The sequence below is a fragment of the Symphalangus syndactylus genome, chromosome 24 (assembly GCF_028878055.3).
Source record: "Symphalangus syndactylus isolate Jambi chromosome 24, NHGRI_mSymSyn1-v2.1_pri, whole genome shotgun sequence".
NCBI lineage: Eukaryota > Metazoa > Chordata > Mammalia > Primates > Hylobatidae > Symphalangus > Symphalangus syndactylus.
In genome coordinates this window covers 12,938,796-12,961,660 of record NC_072446.2, presented here as the reverse complement: position 1 = coordinate 12,961,660, position 22,865 = coordinate 12,938,796, and the positions used below count along the sequence as shown (strand labels likewise).

The following is a 22,865-nucleotide window of genomic DNA, read 5'->3' as shown; positions in this document are numbered from 1 at the left end:
TTTTTCAGGGTGGTACAGGTAATTCACATGCTACTATTTTGTTGTCCTTTCTTTTCTGATAAATGTTATTGTCTTTCTCCTCCTTGGTGACTTTCTTCTCCCCCTCCTTCCCCTTCAGCTACTCTGAATTCTGTGTCCTTTTTTTAACCCATACAAATATCCCTGCTGTGTAGCTACTTAGGGTCCCACTCTGAGACCCTCTGGCCTAGCAGTGGGTTGCTTGCTCCATAATGACAAGGGCTCCATTTTGTGAGCTTTCGCTGTGTGTCAGGCATGGGGCTATCAGCTTGGCATGTGGTATCCATCAAGAAACAGTACCTGGGCCAAGTGTTTACTCCACAGGGCATTTAAGGCAGGGGACTGGCTAGTGGGGGTGGCATGGCTGTGAGCCAAACCCAGGGACTCAGAGGAGCAGCAAGCTGCCACACCTCAGCTGGAGGGACAGAGGGTGGAGGTGGGGTGGGGCCAGGTCACTGGATGGAGGCTGCTTCCTGCACTGCTGAAGATGCTGTGTAGGGCAGAAAAAGGGTGGTAGGGAAACATCCCGGCCTCCTGCCAGGGCCTTCAGGAGCAGCTGACACAGGAAAGGCAGCCTCACCCCCTTGCCATCCAGAACAGAACAGGGGAGACAAGAAAGGGCATGAGGACACAGTGCCCTGGAGCCAGCACACATGCCTCATCTCTTTTAAGTGTGCTTATTTTACAGCCAGGGAATCTGAGGTTCAGAGAGGTTAAGTGGCTGAACTGCAGTTGCACAGCTTGTCAGAAGCAGAGCTAGGATTTGAACCAAGAAGACTGCCTGCAGAATCCATGCTCTTGAGGACTGCCATATAACAGAAGAGGCAGTTCCGGTATGGCCAAGTTCACTTTTGCCCTCAGCCTTTGCAGACATCACTAATCAATCAGAGCCTGGGTCCTAGTGAGCCTTGAGGCAGTTTTGCAATATGTATGGTGCCATCCTGGCAGACATGACTCACCAAAAGTGTTCATCCCAAACAGAATCGACGGTGTCAGGCAAGATTCACATGCAAGAAATAGAAACCATGTCCCAATTCTGCACAGAATGGGAGTTACTACAGGGGCTTAGGTGCTCACAGAACTACTGGAAGGGCTGGAGGAGGAGACTCTACGAGGACAGCTCAGAAGTTGTCCCCCAGGCCGAAACTGTCCCATCTCTGCCTCAAGCAAGAAAAGGCAGTGCCAGGAGGTTCTCTCTGGCATCGTTTACCTCTAGCACCTGTGCTGCAGTCCAGGGACAGGAACCACCACAGCTGCCACTCAGCACTTGTCCATCAGAGACCCCAGGATGCTGTGGGGAAGCCAGCATCTCAGCAGCAGCTGCAGGCGGTAGAAGACAGAAAGTGGAAGAGAGGTTCTGGGGCCCAGGCAGGTGGGAACAAGGAGTTATTGCTTAATGATGAGGGGCTGATGAAAAAGTTCTGGAGGTGAATGGTGGGGATGGTTACACAAGACTGCAAATGTACTTAATGCCACTGCATTGTACTCTTAAAATGGCTAAAATAGCACATTTTATGTTGTATATATTTTACCACAAAAAATTTCAGAAAAGAAAGAAAAAAAATCTAAAAACATAACCACCTCACACCCATTAGGATGGCTATCATAAAAACAAGACAGAACAAAATAAGTGCTGGTGAGGACATGGAGAAATTGGAACCCTTGTGCACTGTTGGTGGGAACGTAAAATGGTGCTGTCGCTATGAAAAACGGCACATCCTCAAAATAACCACAAATAGAATTACCATAGGCTCCAGCAATTCTGCCTCTGGGTGCATACCCGAAAGAACCGAAGGCAGAGACTCCAACAGATATTTGTACATGCATGTTCATAGCGTTATTCACAACAGCCCAAAGGTGGAGGCAGCCCAAGAGTCTATGGATGGATAGACAGAGAAAATGTGGCCTGTACACACAACAGAATACTATTCAGCTTTAAAACGGAAGGGCATTGTGACACAGGCTATACCGTGGGTGAACCTTGAGGACATTACGCTAAGTAAAATAAGCCAGACGCGAAAGGACAAATCCTGTATGATTCCACTCATAAGAAGTCCCTTGCATAGTCAAATTCTCATAGAGACAGAAAGTTCCAGGGTGGTTGCCAGGGGCTGGGAGGAGAGAGAATGATGGATAGAGTTTCTGTTTTGCAAGATGAAAACAGTTCTGGAAATGATGGTGGTGATGATTGCATGATGTAAATATTCTTACCACTGCTGAAGTATATTCCTAAAAATGGTTAAGATGGTAAATTTTATGTGTATTCTACCACATATTTTAAAAGAAAGTAAACCAGAAGAAGATGAACAGGAGGAGGAGAGATGAAGGAGGAGGTGAAGGATGGGGAAACCCAGGGTGGGACAGACGTAAAAAGCAGATGAATGGGACAGGGTGCTGACCACCCCCATGCCAAGGGAAGCCCCCATCTTGGCTCCCCCATCATAGGAAGCCCCCATCAGTATTGCCATCAATATTGATGGCAGCGTCAATATTGTGACCCAGCCTCAGGGCTCACTGGGACCCAGGCTCTTGTTGATTAGCGATGTCTGCAAAGGCTAAGGACGAAGGTGAACTTGGCCATGCAGAAGCTGCCCCTTCTGTTACATGGCTGCTCTCAAGAGCATGGATCCTGCAGGTCCAGGAGGCCCTGGAATGAAAGAGAGCATTTGTGAAGAAAAGGAACGAAAGAAATCAGGTTTTTAAAATGTTAAAGCTGTTAGGAAAAACTGTGGAAGACTTACTGGGAATGATTTCAATGGAGAACTAGGGCTCCAGTCCCGCATCTGGGTTATCTGATTCTGTGGGGTTTCTGTGCCTTTCACTATCTCTGAGCTGTTTTGCAGCTCTGTACATTGTAGAAATAGATGGAGTGCAAATTATCCCGGGTTCATAGAAAGGTGGATGAGTCTTGGCTGGTGGAGGTACAATGGGCCCCTCTCCGGAAGCCCATTTTGCACCTTCACTGAGTGAATTCATGTCAGCATTCCTGACTGGCTGCCCTTTGGATTCTCCTTTGAACTGGTTTTTAACACCTTACTGGATTCTTCATTAGTTAGTGAGTACAGAAAAGCCAAATCTTTGACACATGTTCATTTTATATATGTTTGAAAGTCATCATTTTGCCTTAAAAAAAAATTCACATTAGCAGAATCATAAAGGATGGAGAATAGAATAGACCGGAAGATTCACACACATGCTGAGATCCACCAAGCTCTTCCGAACCTGGGAGGACTTCACCCCACTCAGATGGCGACCCCAGGAGTGACGTGGGGGAGGCAGGGTTTCAGCCTCTGTCTTCACAAATAATTTGATGAAAAATGACAGGTTCACACGATGACCCATCTGCAGACCTGAGAGGGAGCTGATCTGCCCGTTGAGAAGATGGTTGGAGTCAGAGCGTGCTTGAGTTCCCTGGTCTCAGGAAGCTGGAGAGCTGGGCTGGGCCCAGCAGAGACTGCCATGGGCTGGGGCCAGAAGGGCTTATGGTACCAAGAGACAATGCGGACGCCTCCTTCCCTCTGTCCCCTGCCCAGGCCCACAGCTCTGGACTTTGACCACCACTTAGATGAAGAGGATGAGTCCAAGGAACACCCCGGGCATGGGGGGAAAGCAGCGTCTGCCCCCAGGCCAAGGGCAGAGCCGGTCTTCCCTGCCTGCGCTGATGTAGTGTGTGGAATCACGGCCTCTTACCACAGCCACGGAGAGAAAAGGGTGGACAGGGAGGGGGATGCAGTGAGACACAGAGAATATAGAGCATGATCAGACATGCCAGAGAAACAGAGACAGACAGAGAGACAGAGATAGACAGAGGGAGACAGACAGAGACAGAGGGTGACAGACAGAGAGACAGAGACAAACAGAGGGAGACAGAGAGACAGAGACAGACAGAGGGAGACAGAGACAGATGGAGAGACAGACAGAGAGACAGAGACAGACAGGGAGACAGAGACAGATGGAAGGAGACAGAGACAGACTGAGAGACAGACAGACAGAGACAGGCTAAGAGAGACAGAGACAGGCTGAGGCAGACAGAGAGACAGAGACAGACAGACAGAGAGACAGACAGACAGAGAGACAGAGAGAGAGATAGACACAGGCAGACAGAGACAGAGAGACAGGGAGGCTGAGACAGAGACAGAGACAGACGGAGAGAGGCTGAGACAGACAGGGACAGAAAGACAGAGACAGAGAGACAGACAGAGAGGCTGAGACAGACAGAGACAGACAGAAACAGAGACAGACAGATACGTAACAAAGTCTCCAAAGATGCAGACAGAGACATGCAGAGGGACAAATATACAGAGATAGAGACATTCAGAGGGACTGAGACATAGGGACAGAGAGATATAGAACAAAATCCAGAGAGGCAGAGACATGCAGAGAAAGAGCTGGAATCACAGAGACAGAGACATATGGAACAAAGTCCAAAGAGAGACAGTCAGAGAGAGAGCCAGAGGCATTCAGAGGCACAGAGACACAGAAACAGTGAGATATGGAACAAAGTCCAGGGAGAGACACACAAACAGAGACAGAGATGTATGGAACAAAGTCTAGAGAGATGCAGAGATCTTCAGAGAGAGAGAGGGGGAGAGACACACAGATACTTAAGAGAGAGACAAAACAAGAGGCAGAGACTTAGAGACAGAGAGATGGACAAAGAGAGGCAACAAATGAGAGAAACCTGCTCGCCCAACAGGGGCCACCTGTTACGTGATTGTCCAAGTCCCATGCCATGGGTCCGGGCCAGGATGGTGACTGATGGAGCCTCCCGCCCTCCTCATGGGCATCATCCCCCCGTAGGGCCTGTGTGAGGTTGGTGCCAGGCTGTGGTCCTGTGTCCAGCTCAGTGCTGGGCACATGTGCAGGCTGGAGGGGGGCTCTGAATGACTAAGACCTTCCCTTGGCGATTTGCTGTTAGCCATTCACTTACCCAGGGAGACTTGATCACCCAAACCAGGATACTTTAGAGAGGGAAAGGAGTGTGGTTAATAGTCATCCCTGGACAGCAAAGCATGCAAAGGGGCTGTCCCAGCGAACTGGGATGTGCGGTCCCAGGGCTGACAACTGTCCCTGTTCCAAAGTGGGTCCCATCACAGGAGTCCAAGCATAGGGGTGCCCTGGCTTAGTGGGCTGCCATCGGTCACGCTGGCCATGCTGACCACCCCTGAGGGACAGAGCTGCTTGGGAGGGGAAGTGATAATTTTTAACGTGGGTTGTTTAAATATGAATACAAAGAGGGCAGAGTGCAACACTCTCATTACCTTAAAAGATGAAACAAGAACTTTAAGAAATTCCATCTTTGTTTCCCACTGCTTCAAGCTGCCCTGTGGTCCACCCGAGGGCAGTCTCTTCCGTCTTCCTCCTGAGTCTAGGAGCCCCTGGCAGAGACATCTCGAACTCTTGTAACTTTTCTGGCAACCACAGGCGGACACCTGATCAACGCCATGAGCCACATATTCCATTTAAAGAGGAACATAAATTGTAGAAGAGAACAATGATTCCCTGTTGTATTGCTGTCAGCGTCAGAGGTGAGCGTGATGAGGTCTTTGCCACCGTCGGGGACTCTGTCCCCTCCTCCCTGCTGCACCCCAGCACTGACTGTCCTAGGCCCTCAACACGCATTCATCAGATTCACTTGACTCAGCCTTTTGTCTCCTGGCTACCATGGAACTGACACAAGACTGATGTGGTATTTTAGGTCAGGGGTCAGAACTGTGACCCGTGGGCCAAGTCCAGTCACCTGTCTTATACAGTTTTATTGGAACACAGCCACGCCCCTTTGTTTACATATTATCTGGGGCTGCTTTGGCACTGTAGGGGCAGCGGCCTCGTGGCCTGCAAAGCCTGAAATGTTTGCTACGTGGCCTTTACAGGACAAGTTTGCCACCCACCCATGAACCAGATGCTAATGAACAGCATCCTCCCCCTGCCTGGACGAGGAGCTGGTGCGACTCTGACCACTGCGAGCCCGCCCTGGCCAGACTCGCCAATCCATCGCCCTTTCTCCATGCTCCCCAGGGCAGTGTGGCTCCTTGATGGGAACCTGCCTAGGGGGACGGACCCACTTGCTATTGGGACTCATTCCTCAGCTCTGATCTTTTGTGACAGGTCTCAGGCTGTTGTCAGCGACGGGGACCCACTGCGGAAACACCCTGGGCTGGGCTCGGGGCGGCGTGCAGCAAGTACTCTGTAAACCATGTGTGTTTCTGGCCCTGGGGACATGGGTCCCGGGCACCGTCTCCTGACCGTGCAGCAAAGGTCCTGGCCCAGAAGGAGGCCCAGCGGCTCTGAGGATCCAAGCCCCAGATTTCTCGCCCAGCCCCTCAGGCAGGTCTCCCCTGTCTGCAGGGCCTCTGAGCCCTAACTGCTCTCACTCTGCCTGGGCCGGAGGTCCCAGCCCTCATCACTGGCTCAACTCTCCAGGGTCTCTGCTTCTCTGCCATCCCTTCCCCACAGCTTCCCTTCCCAGTCTCATCTCTGCTCCCTGCTTCTTTGGATTAATGGCTCCCTGGGGCCACTTGGCTGAAAACATTCATTTGACAAACAGAGTTGAGTGCCTGCTGTGTGCCAGGTGCCCTGCTGGGCTCGGGGGCTCAGTGGGGATGAGATGCAGCCACTGTCCTCCTGGGAATCCGAGTCCACTGCAGAGGCAGGTGAGCCAGTGGCTGCAGTGCAGTGTGTGTGTGAGAGAGTATGTATGAGTGTGAGAGTGTGTGTGCATGTGAGTGTGTGACTGAGAGTGTGAGTGTGTGTGTATGAGTGTGAGACTACATGTGTGAGAATGTGTGAGCATGTGTGTGTATGTACAGTGTGCATGTGAGTGTAGGTGTGACTGTGCATGTGTGTGTGCATGTGAGTGTGAGAGTGTGTGTGTGTGTGTGTGTGTGTAGAGTGGGGGTGGGGCTGAAAGTTCCAGAACGAGAGGACCCAGGGAAGGGGCGCAGCACACCCGAGGCTGGTCAGGTGGGTGGGGCCTGCCGTGGCTCCTCACTGAGTTTTTGGAGTCTCTCTGCCTCATGCCTGTTGCCTCGGCCTCTGCTGTGACTTTGAGCTCTATGGGGGCTCAGCCCCCACCTGAAGTGCCTTGCCACTCCTTGCTGCCCAGGCATCCCGGAGGAACTGCTGTGGACCCTGCTCTGTGCCCAGGTGGAGGAGGGTCAGGGGAGTCAGGGCCCACTGGGGTAAATCTTCATCCAACAGGAGACGGGAGGAGGCAGACTCCCATCAAATCCTCCTCCTTTCCCGCCTCCAGATGGGCCATCCTCAGGGAGTCGCTATACACAGGGTGGCTCATGTCTCAGTTTGCCTGGGACAATCCTAGGTTATACCTGTCACCTTGGTGTCATTAACAGCGAGTGTCCCAGATGATGAGATGAAGGATGTGTTCACTTTGCACGTTCATGTGTGCCCCTGACATCCAGCAACCGGTTTGCCATGAAGTGGTGGCTGCCTCTTCCCTCCCTTATTCTGGCTCCTGGCCCACACTCCCTAACCCCAGAGGGTCACCTGTGCCTGGGCCTTAGGCTCTGTTTCTCGGGAACTGAGGCCGGAGCCTTTGAAGGTGTGAGGAACGGGAGTGTCACAAGCACGTCTGGGTTCTAGGGACAGACCAGTTTCAACTCACAGAAGGACACCCACAGGGAGCTGTGATGCAGAAATCAAGGGACAATAATTGGCCCAGACTGCTGGGGAGGGGCTTTCTGAGGAGTGGACGTGTAGGGAGATTTGGGGGAAGAATCGGCAGGGGAGGGGGCCATGGGCAGTCCAGACATGGGGTGGCACAGGCAGAGGGTCTTCGGTAGAAACGGCTGAATTCCAAGATTTGGGGAAATCCCAGAAAGAATTCCTGTTCTTCTCAGCCCAAATCCTGTAGAGCCTCCTTATCAGTGGCAGATAAAGTGGGGAAGCAAATCCAAGGAAAGGCGTCCAGGTAAAACAGGGGAAGAAAGGCTGTGAGAAGCACTGCACTACCTGGACCATTTCATCCACCCGCACTTTGCCATGAAAGACTCCATCCATGGGGCGGGGAAGCACCCTCCGATCACTGCAGCTGCAGTGGGGAGAGCAAGAGGGACACACGCTGAGGGAGAAACTGGAACAGAAACAGGGAGAGGAGAGAACAGAGAGTCAGAAACAGAAACCAAAGCTGATGGAAACACAAAGGCAGCAGGAAAGAGGGAGTGGGGACAGAAAGAGAGAGAGAGAATGGATGGACAGATGGATGAATGGATGGATGGATGAATGGATGGATGGATGGAGGATAGATAGATCAGGGATGAATGCATGATGGATTGAAGATGGATGGATGAGTAGATGGGTGGGTAAGTGGATGGATGGATGGATGATGGATAGAGTATGGATAGATCAAGGATGAATGGATGATGGTTGGATGGAAGATGGATGGAAGGATGCTGGATGGATGGATAATGGATGGGAAATAGATGATGGATGGACGATGGGCAGATTCCAGCGAGCACCCTTATCTTGCTGTATCAGTTGTAAGTGACCTGGTTGTTCACAGCATTGGCTTCTGGGGCCCCATGACCTCCTATTTCTTTCCTTACTGCATCCCTGCCTCCTTCTCACACAAGTTGTAAGGCGTAGAGCCTATTCCCAAACCAAACACTGCAGCTTTCTTAACTCAGTGTTCTTCTTGTAAGATGTTTATTTTTCCCCCCCAACTGCCAGGGTTGCTGGCTGGGGTGGGGAGGGTTGACAGATTACTTCTAAGCATTTAGCACATGGTAGACCCTCAACCAGGTGGCTGTATTGATGATTTTTTTAAATTGAGATATAATTTACATAGTCTAAATTCACCATTTTAAAGCATACAATTCAGTGGTTTTTAGTATATTCACAAGGCTGTATAACTATCATACTATCTGATTCCACAGCATTTTCACCACCCCATAAAGAAAACCATTAAGCAGTCACTCCCCATCCTGCCCTTTCCCAGCCCTTGGCAACCATTAAGCTACTTTATGTTTCTTTGGATTGGCCCTTTCTGCACATTTCATGTAAGTGGAGTCATTCACAATGTAGACTTTTATGATTTTTTCTTCACTTAGCACAATCTTCCCAAGGTTTATCTGTGTTGTAGTGTGGATCAGTACATCATTCCTTTGTATTGTCAATAATATTCCATCGTATGGGTATACATCCGGCCCTCCAAATTCGCGGATTCCACATCCGTGGATTCAACCAACTGCAGATTGAAAATATTTTTGAAAGAAATGGATGGAGTATCTGTACTGAACATGTACAGACTCTTTTTTCTTGTCATTATTTTATAAACAATACAGCATAATGACTATTTACATTGTATCAGGTATTATAAGTAATCTAGAGATGATTTAAAGCAAGCTTGTCCAAAGGGCAGCCCGTGGGCCGCATGTGACCCAGGACAGCTTTGAATGCAGCCCAACACAAATTCATAAACTTCCCCAAAACATTATGAGAGTTTTTTTTTCAATTTCCTTTTAGCTCATCAGCTATCGTTAGTGTATTTTGTGTATGGCCCAAGACAATTCTTCTTCCAATGTGGTCCAGGGAAGCCAAAAGATTGGATATCCCTGATTTAATGAATACAAGAGGATGTATGTAGCTTATAAGCAAGTAGTACACTATTTCATATAAAGAAATTGAGCATCTGTGGATTTTGGTGTCCCTGGGTGTTCTGTAATCAACCCCCCGTGGATACTGAGGGACTAGGGTACTACCCCTGACTTTTTCATCAGCTGACAGATATTTGAGTTGCTTCCACTTTTTGACTATTATGGTGAATGCTGCTATGAACAGCCATGTACTTGCTTTTCTGGGGAAAAATGTTTCCAGTTCTCTTGAGTACATACCTGGCAGTGGAATTGCTCGGTCATATGGCGACTTGATGTTTAGCTTTTCGAGGAATTGCTACTGTTTCCCAAGGCAGCTGCACCATTTTACATGCTGACGATTTGTTTTTAACAATTTATGGATAGTCTCACAATGTGTCAAAGACGGTTCAAAGCAGCGTAGACGCACACCTGAATTCAGCAGGGGACTGTCAGAGAAAAGAGAGGCATCGGGGCAAGGACGGGGAATTGGGACAGGACCAGGGAGGGGGGAGAGCAGAGTCCTGCCCGGCACAGGCCACAGCTCTTTACAGGAGGCTCTGAGCCGTGCTGCAGGTGGGTACCCTGCGGTGCTCGGAAATGGCCCTTGAAACCCATGGGTACACACCATGCATCTTCGAGAGCGTTGATTTTTACTTAAATATTTGGTGAGAAAGTGATGTGTATGAAAAGAATATAGACACATGTTGACTAGAATGAAAAACTGGGTGAATTTTAGAAAGCTCAAAGAGATCCAGCACCTGCATCCCTCCGCTGCAGGCTCTTTTCACCACAGCCCCAACATCCGATAACCCCTAGCAGGGGCACCTCCCGCCCACCAGAATTGGGGAGAGTTGGGCAGGCTCGCCTGCACCCGTCCTAGTGGCCACTAGAGGGCGTCTGGATCCTCCCTGGGTTGCAGATTCCAGGAAATAAATTCCCAAGGTTTCTGCCCGTTTCTCCCCAGTCCTGCCGGCAGAGCTGATGCAGAAACCCACCCCTGGCTTCCCAGGGGGAAGTGGACCGCTCAGACTCCTAACCTCAGTCAGCACGCTGACGAAGCAGAGAGCGGTTGAGAATCCTACAGCTGGAGGCAGAGCCCAGCAGAGGGTCTGGCCTTGCAAGGCGTCTCCCACAGCCCGGGGGGCCTTGGACCTGTGTCCCCTCCTACAAGATGCTAGGAAGCCCAGGGTTAGGGGTCCCTGAGGCAGGGTGGAAACGCTGCCAGGACAAGCCCAGCCCACAGCCCACAGCGCCTGCCCCAGAAAGAACAGCCGTCGCTCCTGGATATCTGCCACATGACTCAAAGAGGATTTAACGCAGTTTAGAGCGATTCACAAAATTCAGCAGCAGCTGCGACCTCGGGGACCCAGAGAGACGGGGATGATGCAAAGAGAAAGGAACAAGAGCAGGGACGCGGGATGGAGCCTGGGATGAGGGGAAGCAGGCTGCTCATGGAGAACTCTTCTGGGGTCAGGCCCAGTTCTGGGTGTCTTGTGTCCTGGAGCCCCCGGGGTGCAGCCCAGGGGCTGCTAGCGGGGCTGAGTGTCTTCTCCTCTAGGATCAGTGCTCCTGGAAGATTTGGAGGGAAAATTTGTGTGTGTGGAGAGAATGCAAACGTGTCATGGATTTTTATGATAAAAGGAGAGACTGTACTGCACTGGACTGGAATGATGATGATGAAGATGGGATCATTCCAGTTACTCTGAGTAACTTACAGTGGCTTTTTTTTAAAGGAGGATTTCTTTCCTTTATCTTTTTAAAAAAAATTATGTGTTTATGATTTTTAGTGATGGGGTTTTGCTCTGTTGCCCAGGCTGGAGTGCAGTGGCACGTCATGGCTCACTGCAGCCTCAAACTCCTGGGCTGAAGCGATCCTCCCGAGTCGCTGGGACCACAGGCTTGCGCCACCAAACCGAACTACTTTTTAAATTTTTTGTAGAGATGAGGTCTTGCTATGTTGCCCAGGCTGGTCTTGAACTCCCGGCTTCAAGTGACTTGAAGCTTGAAGCCTCCTGAGCAGCTGGGGTTATAGGCATAAGCCACCCTTTCCTTTTTTTTTTTTTTTTTTTAAAAAAATAATTATTTGAGGTGATATTTGTGTAACACCAAATTAGCCCTTTTAAAGTGAACAATTCAGTGGCATTTAGGACATTCACAATGCTGTGCGCCCACTACTTCTACCTGTTCCAAACCATTTTCATCGTCTCATGGTAAAACCTCACCTTCGTGGTGCCTTTTAGATCTTTCTTTATTAATTATTTATTGAGCATCTACCGTGAACCAAAGTCTGTGTGGTACTGGGGATTTTGAACGGTGATTACACACAGTCTCTGCCCTCAGTGATAGCCAGCCTTTACCCCAACGTGTTCTTTAAGTGTTCTAGCTCTTAGGAGCAGAGTCCTCATTTCCTCCCAGACAGCAGAAAGATTGGTAACTATGTAGCACACATACCCCACTCTGCTGGCCCTTGCCCTTATCAGACATTGCCAATCAATTGCAGCACTCTTACTGATCCTTGAGGCAGCCTAGTGACCCTGTGGAGCTCAGGTGCACTGCCAACCAACACTGAGAAAGAAAGCTTTGGGCCATTCCGAGCTGTGATGTTGTACACACAGAGGTCTGTATCATATATGGATACACTGGGTTCCATGACCTCAAGTCTTACTTGTCCACAAATTGCAGGGCAACCGGGTTTTATAGGCTTACAGGAAATCACCCCTAGTCCTCACTCCATGCCTGTAGGGAAAAAGTTGTGAAGTTATCCCAGCTGGTTCCTGCAGGTCATAAGGATGCTGAAGGAACTCCCAGCATAGACAGAGACAGTGAACTTGGAAAGTCACTGCTGTTGGGTTGGTGTGTGTATCCAGGGAGGTCACTCACAGCCATGACCTGCTACGGGATTTGCCAGGGGTCTAATGCAAATGAAAGTACAGTTCCCTTATTCAAAAATTATGAAGAGCTGCAAGGTGGTGGCGGTAGGGCAGGAAGCCAAGCCTGGGCCCTTCTGAGCCTGGGGCCCTGTGCCTGCCCAGGCAGCTCTCATCGCAGTCATTCTGGCCATTTCCCCCCACTCGGGCTCTGAATGAGGAGCTGGCCTGGCCTGGAAGCGCAGTGTCGTGGAGATCCTGGTGTCTGCTCTGCCCCAAGCTCTCCTCCTCTCTAGGCGGCTGCACCACAGCAGCTTTTGGAGAACCTCCTCTCCCCAGGCCTCAGCAGAGGAGGTTCAGGTGAGCTGATCCTACCCCACTTCCATCCTCCTCTGTGCCACCAGCCTGGCTAACCTGTAGCTCCCATCCCTTAGTGATAAGGACCAGTTCAGAGTTGGGGAGAGATGCTATGAGGAGGTCCAAGCACACTTGGCTTGGGGCTTTCTCTGAAGCTCCAAGGAAGGAGGTGGTCCCTTGAAGCTTTGGTAGTGGAACTCTTGGATTCAGCCATGTCTGTCACCACCCCTCCTCCTGGTCTCTCTGGTGGCCAAGGGGTGCCTTTTCTGCTCCAGCCAGAAGGACTTGGATTTCAGCCCATTGGAACTGAAAGAGTCCCTGGAGTGAGTGGCGCTCAAACGTGGGGCTAGGTGGCTTAGCCAAGTGGATGCTCCACTGCACATGGCTGCAGGAAAGACCAATACCCCTTGTCCCTCATGGCCCTTGCTGTGTCCTAGACTTCAGCCCTACAGCCGAGGGGGAACCTCTCAGCAGGGCTCCTGCTGGCCTGTGTTCCCACGGCCCAGACCAACTCATGGACATTCAGGACACCCTGGAGGGTCCTCACGAAGAAGGGATGTTACTCACAGGGCTGGCCCTGAGGGTCCTGCTTGGCTCAAGGGAGCAGCTGGTGGGGTGGCCTTCAGCCCTCCTGGATGCCTTGCAGGGGCTGGGCCTGGCCAGCCTGTCCTCTGCCCTAGAAGCACCCAGGGGTGATGTGGCTCTGGTGACGCGCACAGGTCCTGGAGTCCAGTTACAAGGCCTGGAGCTTGGCTTGTCCTAATATTAGCAGCAGGGCCTCAGGGAGCCTCTGAGAGCTTCAGTTTTCTTAGGGATAATGAATAATGCTGTCTTTAGATTTTTGTGAAGATGAACTGGGATAAAGCAGATGGAGTGTTTAGTGCAGGGCCTGGTGCGTCGGAAGTGTTCAATGAGGATGAATGATTAGCCTTCATCTTCCCCTCTGCATCTTCTTCTGAAGAAACCTGCTCAGAGTTCAGAAGGCCCAGGGACCCCAACCCAGGCCACACCTAAGGAGGCCAACAGTGTCTGCTGGCCTCAGATGGGGTTAGTGAGCATCTTTAGTAGTGTGTACTTGAGAGGGCTGTGGAGACCTGCCATGTGAAGCCCCATTCTGTAGGTCACCAATAGATCCATGTGCAAACAGATCAGGGGCCACGAAGGCTCTGGCCTGTGGACAGGAGGCAGGGCCGGCAGAAAGAGAGAGACCTTTCCTAGCACGCCTTAGATTTGTCTTCATGCTAACATTTCTGTCTCCTAACTCTTTCCTTCAGTGACCTCTTCCCCACCAAGGCTCCGGAGAAAAGGAAATGGCAAGGAGGGTGGGACTGAAAATTCCAGTCCTCCATAGGGCTGCCTTCAGGCACAGCTGGAACCAGCTGCTCACACGGACAATGCCAGCAGCCCCTGATACCTCCCTGTCCAGGCTCCTCCCTCTTCTGTGTTGTTTTGATTCTGAGCCATGTAACAGCCCTGGACGTTCAGACTGTTCTTCTCAGGACTAGTGGATAACATGGGCTTCTCCCTCCCAGTCCAGCAAAGTCCCAAATGTGTGCCTCTGTGAACCAACTTTTCTGGCCCAGTCTCTGAGGTCAGGTGGATGATCTATGCTGGTTGGTTGAACTAGGTCATGAGCCCTCCCCTGGAATTAGGGAGGGGCCCTGGGTCCACAGAGTGGGGAAGGAGGCTTCCAGCAGGAAATGGAAATGCTATTCCCAGCAGGGGACAAAGCCTGCAAAACACATGGTCCCGGAGTGACCAGGACCAATGCCTGTCCTCTCAAATTCCAGCCCAGTGAGGGGCAGGGCAGATGAGTGGACAAATAATCTCAGTGGGATGCAGCGTATGCCCAACAGAGTGCACACAGTGCTGGGGCCTGCGGAAGGGAGAGCCAAAGGCCTGGGGAAGACAGGCAGGGAGACTGAAGGATTAAAGGCTTCAGAAAAGAGGCAAACACTTAAGCCAGGTCTTGAGGGTTGGGTAGAAGTTCACCAGGGCAAACCAATGGGCTGGGCACAGAGCAAGGAAGCGCCGCAACACTGGCCAGGCATTGAATCCAGACGCTGCACCTTTCTCACTTTCTAGGCAGGTAACTTCACTTCTCTGAGCCTCAGTTTCCTCCTCTAGAAAGGAGGCCATGATGATAGTGTCTCTTTCCAGGAGCTGATGGAGGAGCAAACAGGATGAAGTAGGAGGGGGATTGGAGCAGTGGACTAAGTCCCAGCTTTCACGGAGCTTGCATTTTCTCATCCGTAAAGTGGGCACAGTAACAGCGCCCTCCTCCGTGAGTTTTCTAAAGGTTCAGGGAATGTATGCTCAGCGCAGTGCCACCAGGTGCTGGCTGCTGACTGTTGCCACCGTTAAGCAGTTCTGAAGATGAGGCTGAGAAGTCTGGGCGGGAGATGTGGGAAGCAGGCAGGCTGCCAGGGAGGAGGCAGGTGGCTGGGAGGCCTGGCTATACATCCCAGTCCCAGCACTGCACTGGCAGCTGTGTGGCCCACTGATTGCACCTGCTGGGGGAGCTGCTGGGGGATGGAACGGGGGTTCCTAGTCCCTTAGCAGAGTGCACTTTGAAAGCCTTCGGTGGTGGAGGAGGGGAGTGGTGTTCCTTTGGGACTCTGAGGACCTGAGTGTCAGGAGGAGGGTTACCTGGAACTCTGCTGGGGACGTGGCTGTGTGGGTGCTGATGGGGACCCTCAGTCCATCTCAGGCCAGGATCCTGCCTCAAGGGCAGGGCTGTGGCTGCAAAAACCCCAAAGTCAGTAGAGGCTGCTGAGGCCTCCGGAGAGTCACCCCAACCCCTTCACGCCCAGGTGCTGGTGGGTGGACGGGGCATTTTGTGAGAGGGCGCTGGGAGGGTCAGGGGACGGGGCCGGCACAGTTCTAGTTCTGGAACTGGTTAGGGGTTACAAAGGTGTCCCCCAAGCAGCACTCATTAAGCTAAATACGAATGTTTTGTTTCATAGCAAAAAAGGTAAATACATGGGGTTTATTCGAAAGGCAGCAGTGCTTCCCACCGCCCTTACATTGAAGGCAGCCAAAGAGTCTCCAACTTAGGGAGCGCCAGGCCTGGCTCAGTCTCGGCCCATCCCACTTCAGCCCCAGCCCATTTTACACACCAGACCACTGAGGCTCAGAGAGGCCAAGCGACTCGCCCGCCGCCCCACAGCGGCTCCAGCTCTGCTGCCCGTTTACAGCGCCGGGAACCGGCGGCTACACCTCCCGCCCGGCTGTCCCTTTAACGTTTCTAGGGCGTCCCTGGAAGGCCCGGGGCGCGGCGCTGAGGTCTCCGCTCCCGCTCCCCCGGGCCAGGCTGCAGCTCCGGGCGGGTCAAGGTCGCAGCGGCGCCCCTCGGAGACCCCGCCCGGCGGAGGGGCCGGCCTCGCGTGGCGGCGCCGCCCCCGGCCCTGGTCCCGGTCCCGCCCCGCCGGCGCCTCTGCGCTCCGCGGCCCTCCGGCGGGATGCGCGGCCGTGGCGGGGGGCGCGCCCGCTGTCCTGCGCCCCTGCGCTCCCTGCTGAGCGCCTTCGGGGCCCGGGACGCCGCCGCCCGAGGTCCTGCACAAGGTAAGCGCGCGCCGCGGGGAGGGGACGCGGGACGTGGGGCCCGGGGTCCCGGCCGGGCACGAGGCGCTGGGGGACGACTCTTCCTGGATCCCTTGCCCTTGGCCATTGCGGGTGGCCAGGATGCCCGCTGCGCCCCCAGCCACAGAGGTGGGCGCCCCGGGTCTCAGTCTTACCGCCCCCCCCGCCCCCGCAGCAAAGTCACCAGAGTCTCTCCCTAAACAAGGGCAGTGCCCGCAGGTTCAGAAGCGCTGGCGTGGGGGTCGGCAGTCTGGGGTTTGGAATTCCCCTCTGCCAGCTGCATGAGCCTTTTTGCATGGCATTTGACCTTGCTGCGCCTCAGTTTCTGCATCTGTAAAATGGGGGTGATCCAATACCTGTGTCTTGGGGGCGGCAGTTGGGATCATATGGACAGCGCTGGCCACCCAAGAGAGGGCTCTGCGCTTGTTCACTCTTCTTCCCCAGGGAGGGCCATTGGCCTCCACCCATGTGGGGCTGGCCCCTCGCCCCCCGCTGGGCAGACACCTGGCCCTGGAGAGGGTCCAGCTGCAGTTCAAGGGATGGGATCTAGGAAGAGGGGCCTGAGGAATCCAGAAAATGGCCAGGGCCCCAGCTGGGCCAGGGAAGAGGAGCTGAGGATGGGGAGCGGCCTCAGGCCTCCTGGTGACAAGGCTAGTGTGTTGCCTGTGCTCAGTGGCCGTGGGTGCATGAGTACCAGGTGTCCAGCAGGCAGAACCCGGATGCGGTGGAGGCGAGCTAGGCCAGTGTTTCCGCACTGGCCCTTGGTGAGGATACCAGGCGCACATATTACAGATTGTTCCAGGGGCCCCACCCAGGCCTGCCCCTTGCAATCTCCTGGGAGAATCTGTGTTTTTAACCAAAGCACCAGGAAACTCTGGGATCAGGCCATTCGGGAAATGCTCGTTTAGATCCATCAGTGGTTCTTTTCAGTGCCTCGAACGGGTTGATCCTGCCTTCCCTTGAAGACATTTCTGGTTGTCACACCAGGGGGAACGCCACTGGCACCCAGTGGGCAGAAGCCAGGGACACTGCTAAGTGTGCTGCACTGCCAGGAGCCCTCCTTCCCCCCGAGGCGATAAATGGTGTAGTCCACAGGCTAGTGCTGGGGTTGGGAAAAACCCTGAGATACAGGGATACGTGGAGTCACAAAGTCGAGAAAGGGGGACATGGGGATTTGGGGGACACTTGAGAGCCCACTCTCTGCCAGGCCCTCTGTGGTGCCCTTGGAGGAGAAGCTCATGGCAGAAGCTTAGCCCAGGCACAGAGGATGGGCAGCTGAATCCACTCATCAGGAATATTGAGCACCTACTGAGCGCCAGTCCCTGTGCTGAGCTCCCAGGGTGCAGTTGAGAAAGAGAGGGAGATGGGGCCCCTCTAGGGTGCCCCCCTCTAATGGGGCAGAAGCCCCTCCCCCACTGCCTGCACAGAGTAGGTGTGTCCACGAATGTCAGTGTCCTCCCCCAAAGCACCCCTGTTTTTGGCAATGCATGAGTACTGAGCACAGTGAGGCGTATTCTGGGTTGAATTTTGGGAAAGGGCGTTCCCAGTCTTAACCTTCGGCAGCTTGGCAGTGTGTTTAGGGTCACCAGGAGCCCATGTTCTGCCTGCAGTGATTACGCAACTCCTCACCTGTTCCTTGTGCTCCTCAGTCGTTGGGCATTTTTAAAATAGTTCTGCGGCCTCTGTCTAGGCCTTGATGGATGGATGGCAGGGCTCAGCCACTGCTGACCCACTTTCCCCAAGGAGAAAGCAGAATATTTTGTCAGTGGGTCAGCAAATGATTATTCATCATTGAAAATGCTTCAGGCGCTGATCTAGATGCTGGGATGCTGCGGGGAGCAGGGAGGCCCTGAGGTGAGAATTCACTTGATGGCACTGGGGAACAGGAGGGTAGTTGAGGCTGGAAGCCCATCAGCTAGGGGACTGGAGGGAGCTGAGTTTGGGGAGGTGGCCCATGGGCCTTGGCCTCCATCATAAGTCCCTAGGGGTTTTACATGTGCAACCCGAGGCCAATGGCAGGTTCTAGGCTGAGGAATTTCATGTCCCTCTGTGTCTGAGAGAAAGCTCCTCGTGGCTGCTGCATGGCCGCAGGTTTATTTGGAGGCTGTGGCAGCAGGGGAGTTGCCAGCTGCTTGGAGGACAGGAGGGTACATCAGAGACGGAGAAAGTGGGAAGCACTGGGGGCTGATAGGACCTGCTCATGACTTGGGTACCCTAAATCCAGGATGCCATGTAGGTTTGGGGTCTGAGCACTGGGTGGATGGTGGTGCTGTTTATGGGGGTGTGGAAGGCTTGGTGGGGGAGGAGGGAGACTGGTGGGAGGCTTCTGCAGTGCATTGCTTCACTTTCCATGGAGAGGGGAGGTTTGGGAGAGGAAGCGCACTTTCCATGCTGACCATGGTGATTTGGAGGGGCTGTGTACACTGGGCCATTGCATGTCTCAGTTTGGAGCTTGGGGCGGTGGTTGGTCTGGAGGCTGCAATCTGAGACTCATCAGAATGGGGCTGGCACTTAAAGGAGGTCACTTGGGAGGGGGCTGAGGCAGAGAGTGTGGCTGGGTTTCTTGGTTTCAATGTTGCATTTCAATGTTGAGTCAGATAGGACCCCAGTGCAAATGCCAAGTTTTGGTTTGGAGCAAGGGTCTGAGCACCCAAGGAAGAACCAGGCTGTGTGCCCACAACTCTTTGGGCACTCTGATGCCAGACCTCGAGAAGGTCCCTTTGACTTCGTTCCCTTTGGAACCAGGAGGATCTGTCCAGCTGCCACCTGAAGCTCGGCTTCCCTGATTTGTGTGGCTACTTCCTGGAGCTTGCTTGGGAATCTTAACTCTCACCCTTAAAGGGATAATGTGCTATTTCTGGGGCCAGGGCTGCATTAATTTAGGAACAAATTAACCACTCATTCTTCCAGACTTCGAAGTCTGATTTCGAAGCGCTGACTCGTAGTGGGTTATTTCTGCACTAAGTGAGTTTTTTTTTCCTATTAAAATTTTTTTTGAAGGGAAAGGCGTGATCCATGATATCATGACATGTCCCAGCTGATGCTCATTAAAAGTTGTGGCTTTAGGGGCTGCAAAAGACAGTTTGAAATTTAATGCCTTGTTTCCCTGGCTCAGCTCAGAGTCGGGGCTGGGCAAGGCTCCCTGAAGGCAATAACTCTGAAGACCCAGATTGGGTCTGGAGTTGCCCAATTCTTTTGAAATCTTAATGACAACCAGCTGGACTTAGCAGGCTTTTTTGGTAGCAAGTGACTGAAATGGACTAGACACACAGAAGCAAAAGGGCCGTCTGTTAATTCAGGAAACTGGGCGTCTGTAGCTCTAGCTAGCCTCTCCTTGTCTGTCCCGGACTCAGGCTGGGTCATATCGCTGGCCCTTGAACCACTTACTGGAGCGAGGGAGTGGGGAGGACTGGATGGCCGAGACCTAGCTGTCTCCTCCAGTCCAGAAATGGAGCTGGCATCCCCGCCATAGCCAGCCTGAGACTTCCAGTAGGAAATCAGGAGGATCACAGAAGGAGATGCGTACTGGGATCACAAACTCCCACATGGCAGTGCAAGAACCCCACAGCTGTGCTCACCTGACCTGCAAAACCCGCCGTGCGTTGCAAATCACCCTGCAGCCTTCAGTTTTCTTTCCTGTGACCAATGTGTGCTTGGAGGCAAAAGGCAGAGTCATGATGTCCCGGCAGCTCGAGAAGGCCCTGGGGGAGGTGTGACCTGGCTACACATCTTGTTTCTCTCCTTTCCCCGCAGGGTGCTCAGGGCACACCTGTGAGAGCCAGGCACCTCCCCACAGCCAGAGGCCCCTCAGGTCTGCTTCTCCTTCACCTGCTCTGAGCCTCACATTTTCTCACCGCTTAGCCCAAATCCCCACGCAGCTGTCACCCCATTACTTTAAGGACTGCTGTCTGCTGGTGAACTTTGCTGATGACTAAGTTGATCGCTCCATTTTTGTTTGAAGGGAAAGGAGTGATCCCCAATCTTTAGAAATGGCCTAGGCTGGGCGCGGTGGCTCACGCCTGTAATCCCAACACTATGGGAGGCTGAGGCTGGCAGATCATGAGGTCAGGAGATTGAGACCATCCTGGCTAACACAGTGAAATCCTGTCTCTACTAAAAGTGCAAAAAATTAGCTAGGCGTGGTGGCGGGCGCCTGTAGTCCCAGCTACTCGGGAGGCTGAGGCAGGAGAATGGCGTGAACCCAGTAGGTGGAGCTTGCGGTGAGCCGAGATTGCTCCACTGCACTCCAGCCTGGGTGACAGAGCGAGACTCCATCTCAAAAAAAAAAAAAAAACAAACAAACAAACAAAAAAGCCTAGCCTGTAGTTGGGACTCCATAAATATTTTATGGGATGAATGGATAATGTGGTTTCCAGCTCGGGATAAGTTTTTCTGGAAAAAAATTACTCCCTCAAACACATACACATATATATTTAATTACACTAGTATGTCATGAATACATCCTCCAAGTGAGAAATTGAAAACATTGCAAATAAGGCTCAAATCCCTCTGGAACGTGAATCCTCCCCCCGCCCCCCACCCTTCGCCCTTCCCCCGGGAAGCCACTGTTACCATTCATGGCATTTCCCACCAAACTTTCTTGACATAAGCATGTGCTTTTTAAAGAAATGGCATCACACAGCACTTCTCGTTGTGAAGCTGTTTTCACTCTGCAGTGTGTCTTGGAGATTTATCTGGCTTCGTAGGTTCTGTCTAATTGCTTTAGAATATTCCGTGGCTGTTTTCGCCTTTCTGCTACCGATGGCCATGGAGGTCCTTCTCAGATCCTGTCACAGGCTGTGCTGCAGGGGACATCCTGCATGAGGCGCTGGGTGCATCTGTACAAGCGTTTCTCTATACGGCACATCCTAAGAATGGAACTCCTGGGGCTTAGGATGAGTGCATTTTAAATGTAAGCTGCTATTGCCAGACTGTTTCCCATAGTGGCTGTGTCACTCCCAACAGCAGTGTCGGAGGTACCCGTTTCTCTCACCAGCACTTGACACATTCACATTCTGAAATTTTGCCAATCCTCCAGAGAAGTGAAAATTACATTGTTTAATTTGCATTGCCTTGATTGCTTGAGAGTTTTTCTTATGTGACTTGGCCATTTAGATTTCACTCTGAGTGTTGCCTCTTCATTTACTTTGCGCTCTTTTTCCAGGGGGTCGTTGGTGTGTTTCTGAGTGGTTTGTGAGCACCATTAATCTGATCTGGAACCCGATCCTCCGCGGGCTGCAAATATTCGTGTTCTGTCTGTTGTGTGTCTTTTCACTTTGTTTATGGTGTTCTTGGTTGAATAGAAGCTTTTAGTTCTGATGTGGTAAAATGTATCCAGCTTTTTCTTTGTTTTTGCTTTTTGTGTCTTAAGAAACCCTTTTCTGCCTCGAGTTTCGAGTGAACAGCTTTTCTCAGTGTAGCAGGGAGGATCCTGGTTTTAGCTCTGAAAGTCCTGCACCCTGAGAAGTCCTCAGCCCGGGGCATACCAGGAAGGCTGCTCAGAAACACATCCCTCTGCGTTTCCTTTTGAGGCTTGTATAGCTTCTTCTTTGCATTTATTTTTCTAATCTACTATAACGTGTGTGAATGAACAGTATGAGGTAGAATACAGGGTTTTAATAAGGATTACAGGAGTCACTGGGTTTAACCCAGGGATCTGTTGATTCTGGTGGGGATGCCTAGCCCTGAGGGAGCAGAGGGAGGAAAGGTGGTCTGGGAGCGGGGACAGATCCAGTCAATTTACTTTACCCCTAACTGTGAAGTGGACCATGGCTTCCAAACCAAAACTCAGAGCAGGTTTTGGGCAAAAATTGGTCTGATCTGGTAGCCTACATGGTTTTATTGATACGATTGACAATTGGCTATACATTTCCCAAGCAGGGACCAGCTGTGTGGAGAAATTTGGATGCTCCTTCTCGTAGCCTGGCTGCTTTCCCAGGGCCTGCCCCAGGAGGGAGGCTCCCTGCGTGCCCGCCTACACCAGCAGCCTCGGACTGACTCCTAACAAGCCCAGGGCACTGGCTTTCCCGGAACCCTCCTCTGATTCGGGATTTCTACCAAACTTCGGTAGCGGTTTATTTTAAGGAAAACAACAACGATACACATCCCTTGCATAGGACTCCTAGCCTGGGCTGGGGCTGGCTGGGATGTGGGGGTGGGAGGACCGGGGGTCTGGCCCTCTCTGGGCTGGCCTGGAGTTTGCGTTGTGGGCTTTGCATTGGGCAGGGGGAGTTGCCCTTTGGAAGCTGGTGACCTTGTGGCCTAGATTACCTGGAGCAATGTCGATTTTGCGTTATTACAGTATTTTCAGGAAAGCTACTTAGGTGCACCAGTCACCAGGGACGGTTCATGCGTGGACCTGTGGAAGGCCTTTCCTGGAGGGAATTCAGCAGCTCTTGGGCCTCACACTGCAAAGTGGGCCAGACCGGGGGGCTCTCTATGGAAGGTT

The 22,865-nt window shown here is 52.3% G+C and overlaps 1 protein-coding gene across 2 annotated transcripts in view; it reads left to right on the top strand.

Moving 5' to 3' along the window:
* Positions 1–16,254: 16,254 nt before the first annotated feature.
* The window catches only part of PHACTR3 (phosphatase and actin regulator 3), a 273,840-nt gene continuing 267,229 nt past the window's right edge, over positions 16,255–22,865 (top strand). The window contains exon 1 of one of the 2 annotated variants that reach the window (XM_055266142.2): positions 16,255–16,399. In XM_055266142.2, the coding sequence (XP_055122117.2) occupies positions 16,297–16,399 (103 nt within the window). In that variant the 5' untranslated portion in view covers positions 16,255–16,296. Of the gene's footprint in view, positions 16,400–18,206; positions 18,272–22,865 lie in introns of those variants that run through there. The other variant, XM_055266145.2, reaches the window with a different exon arrangement.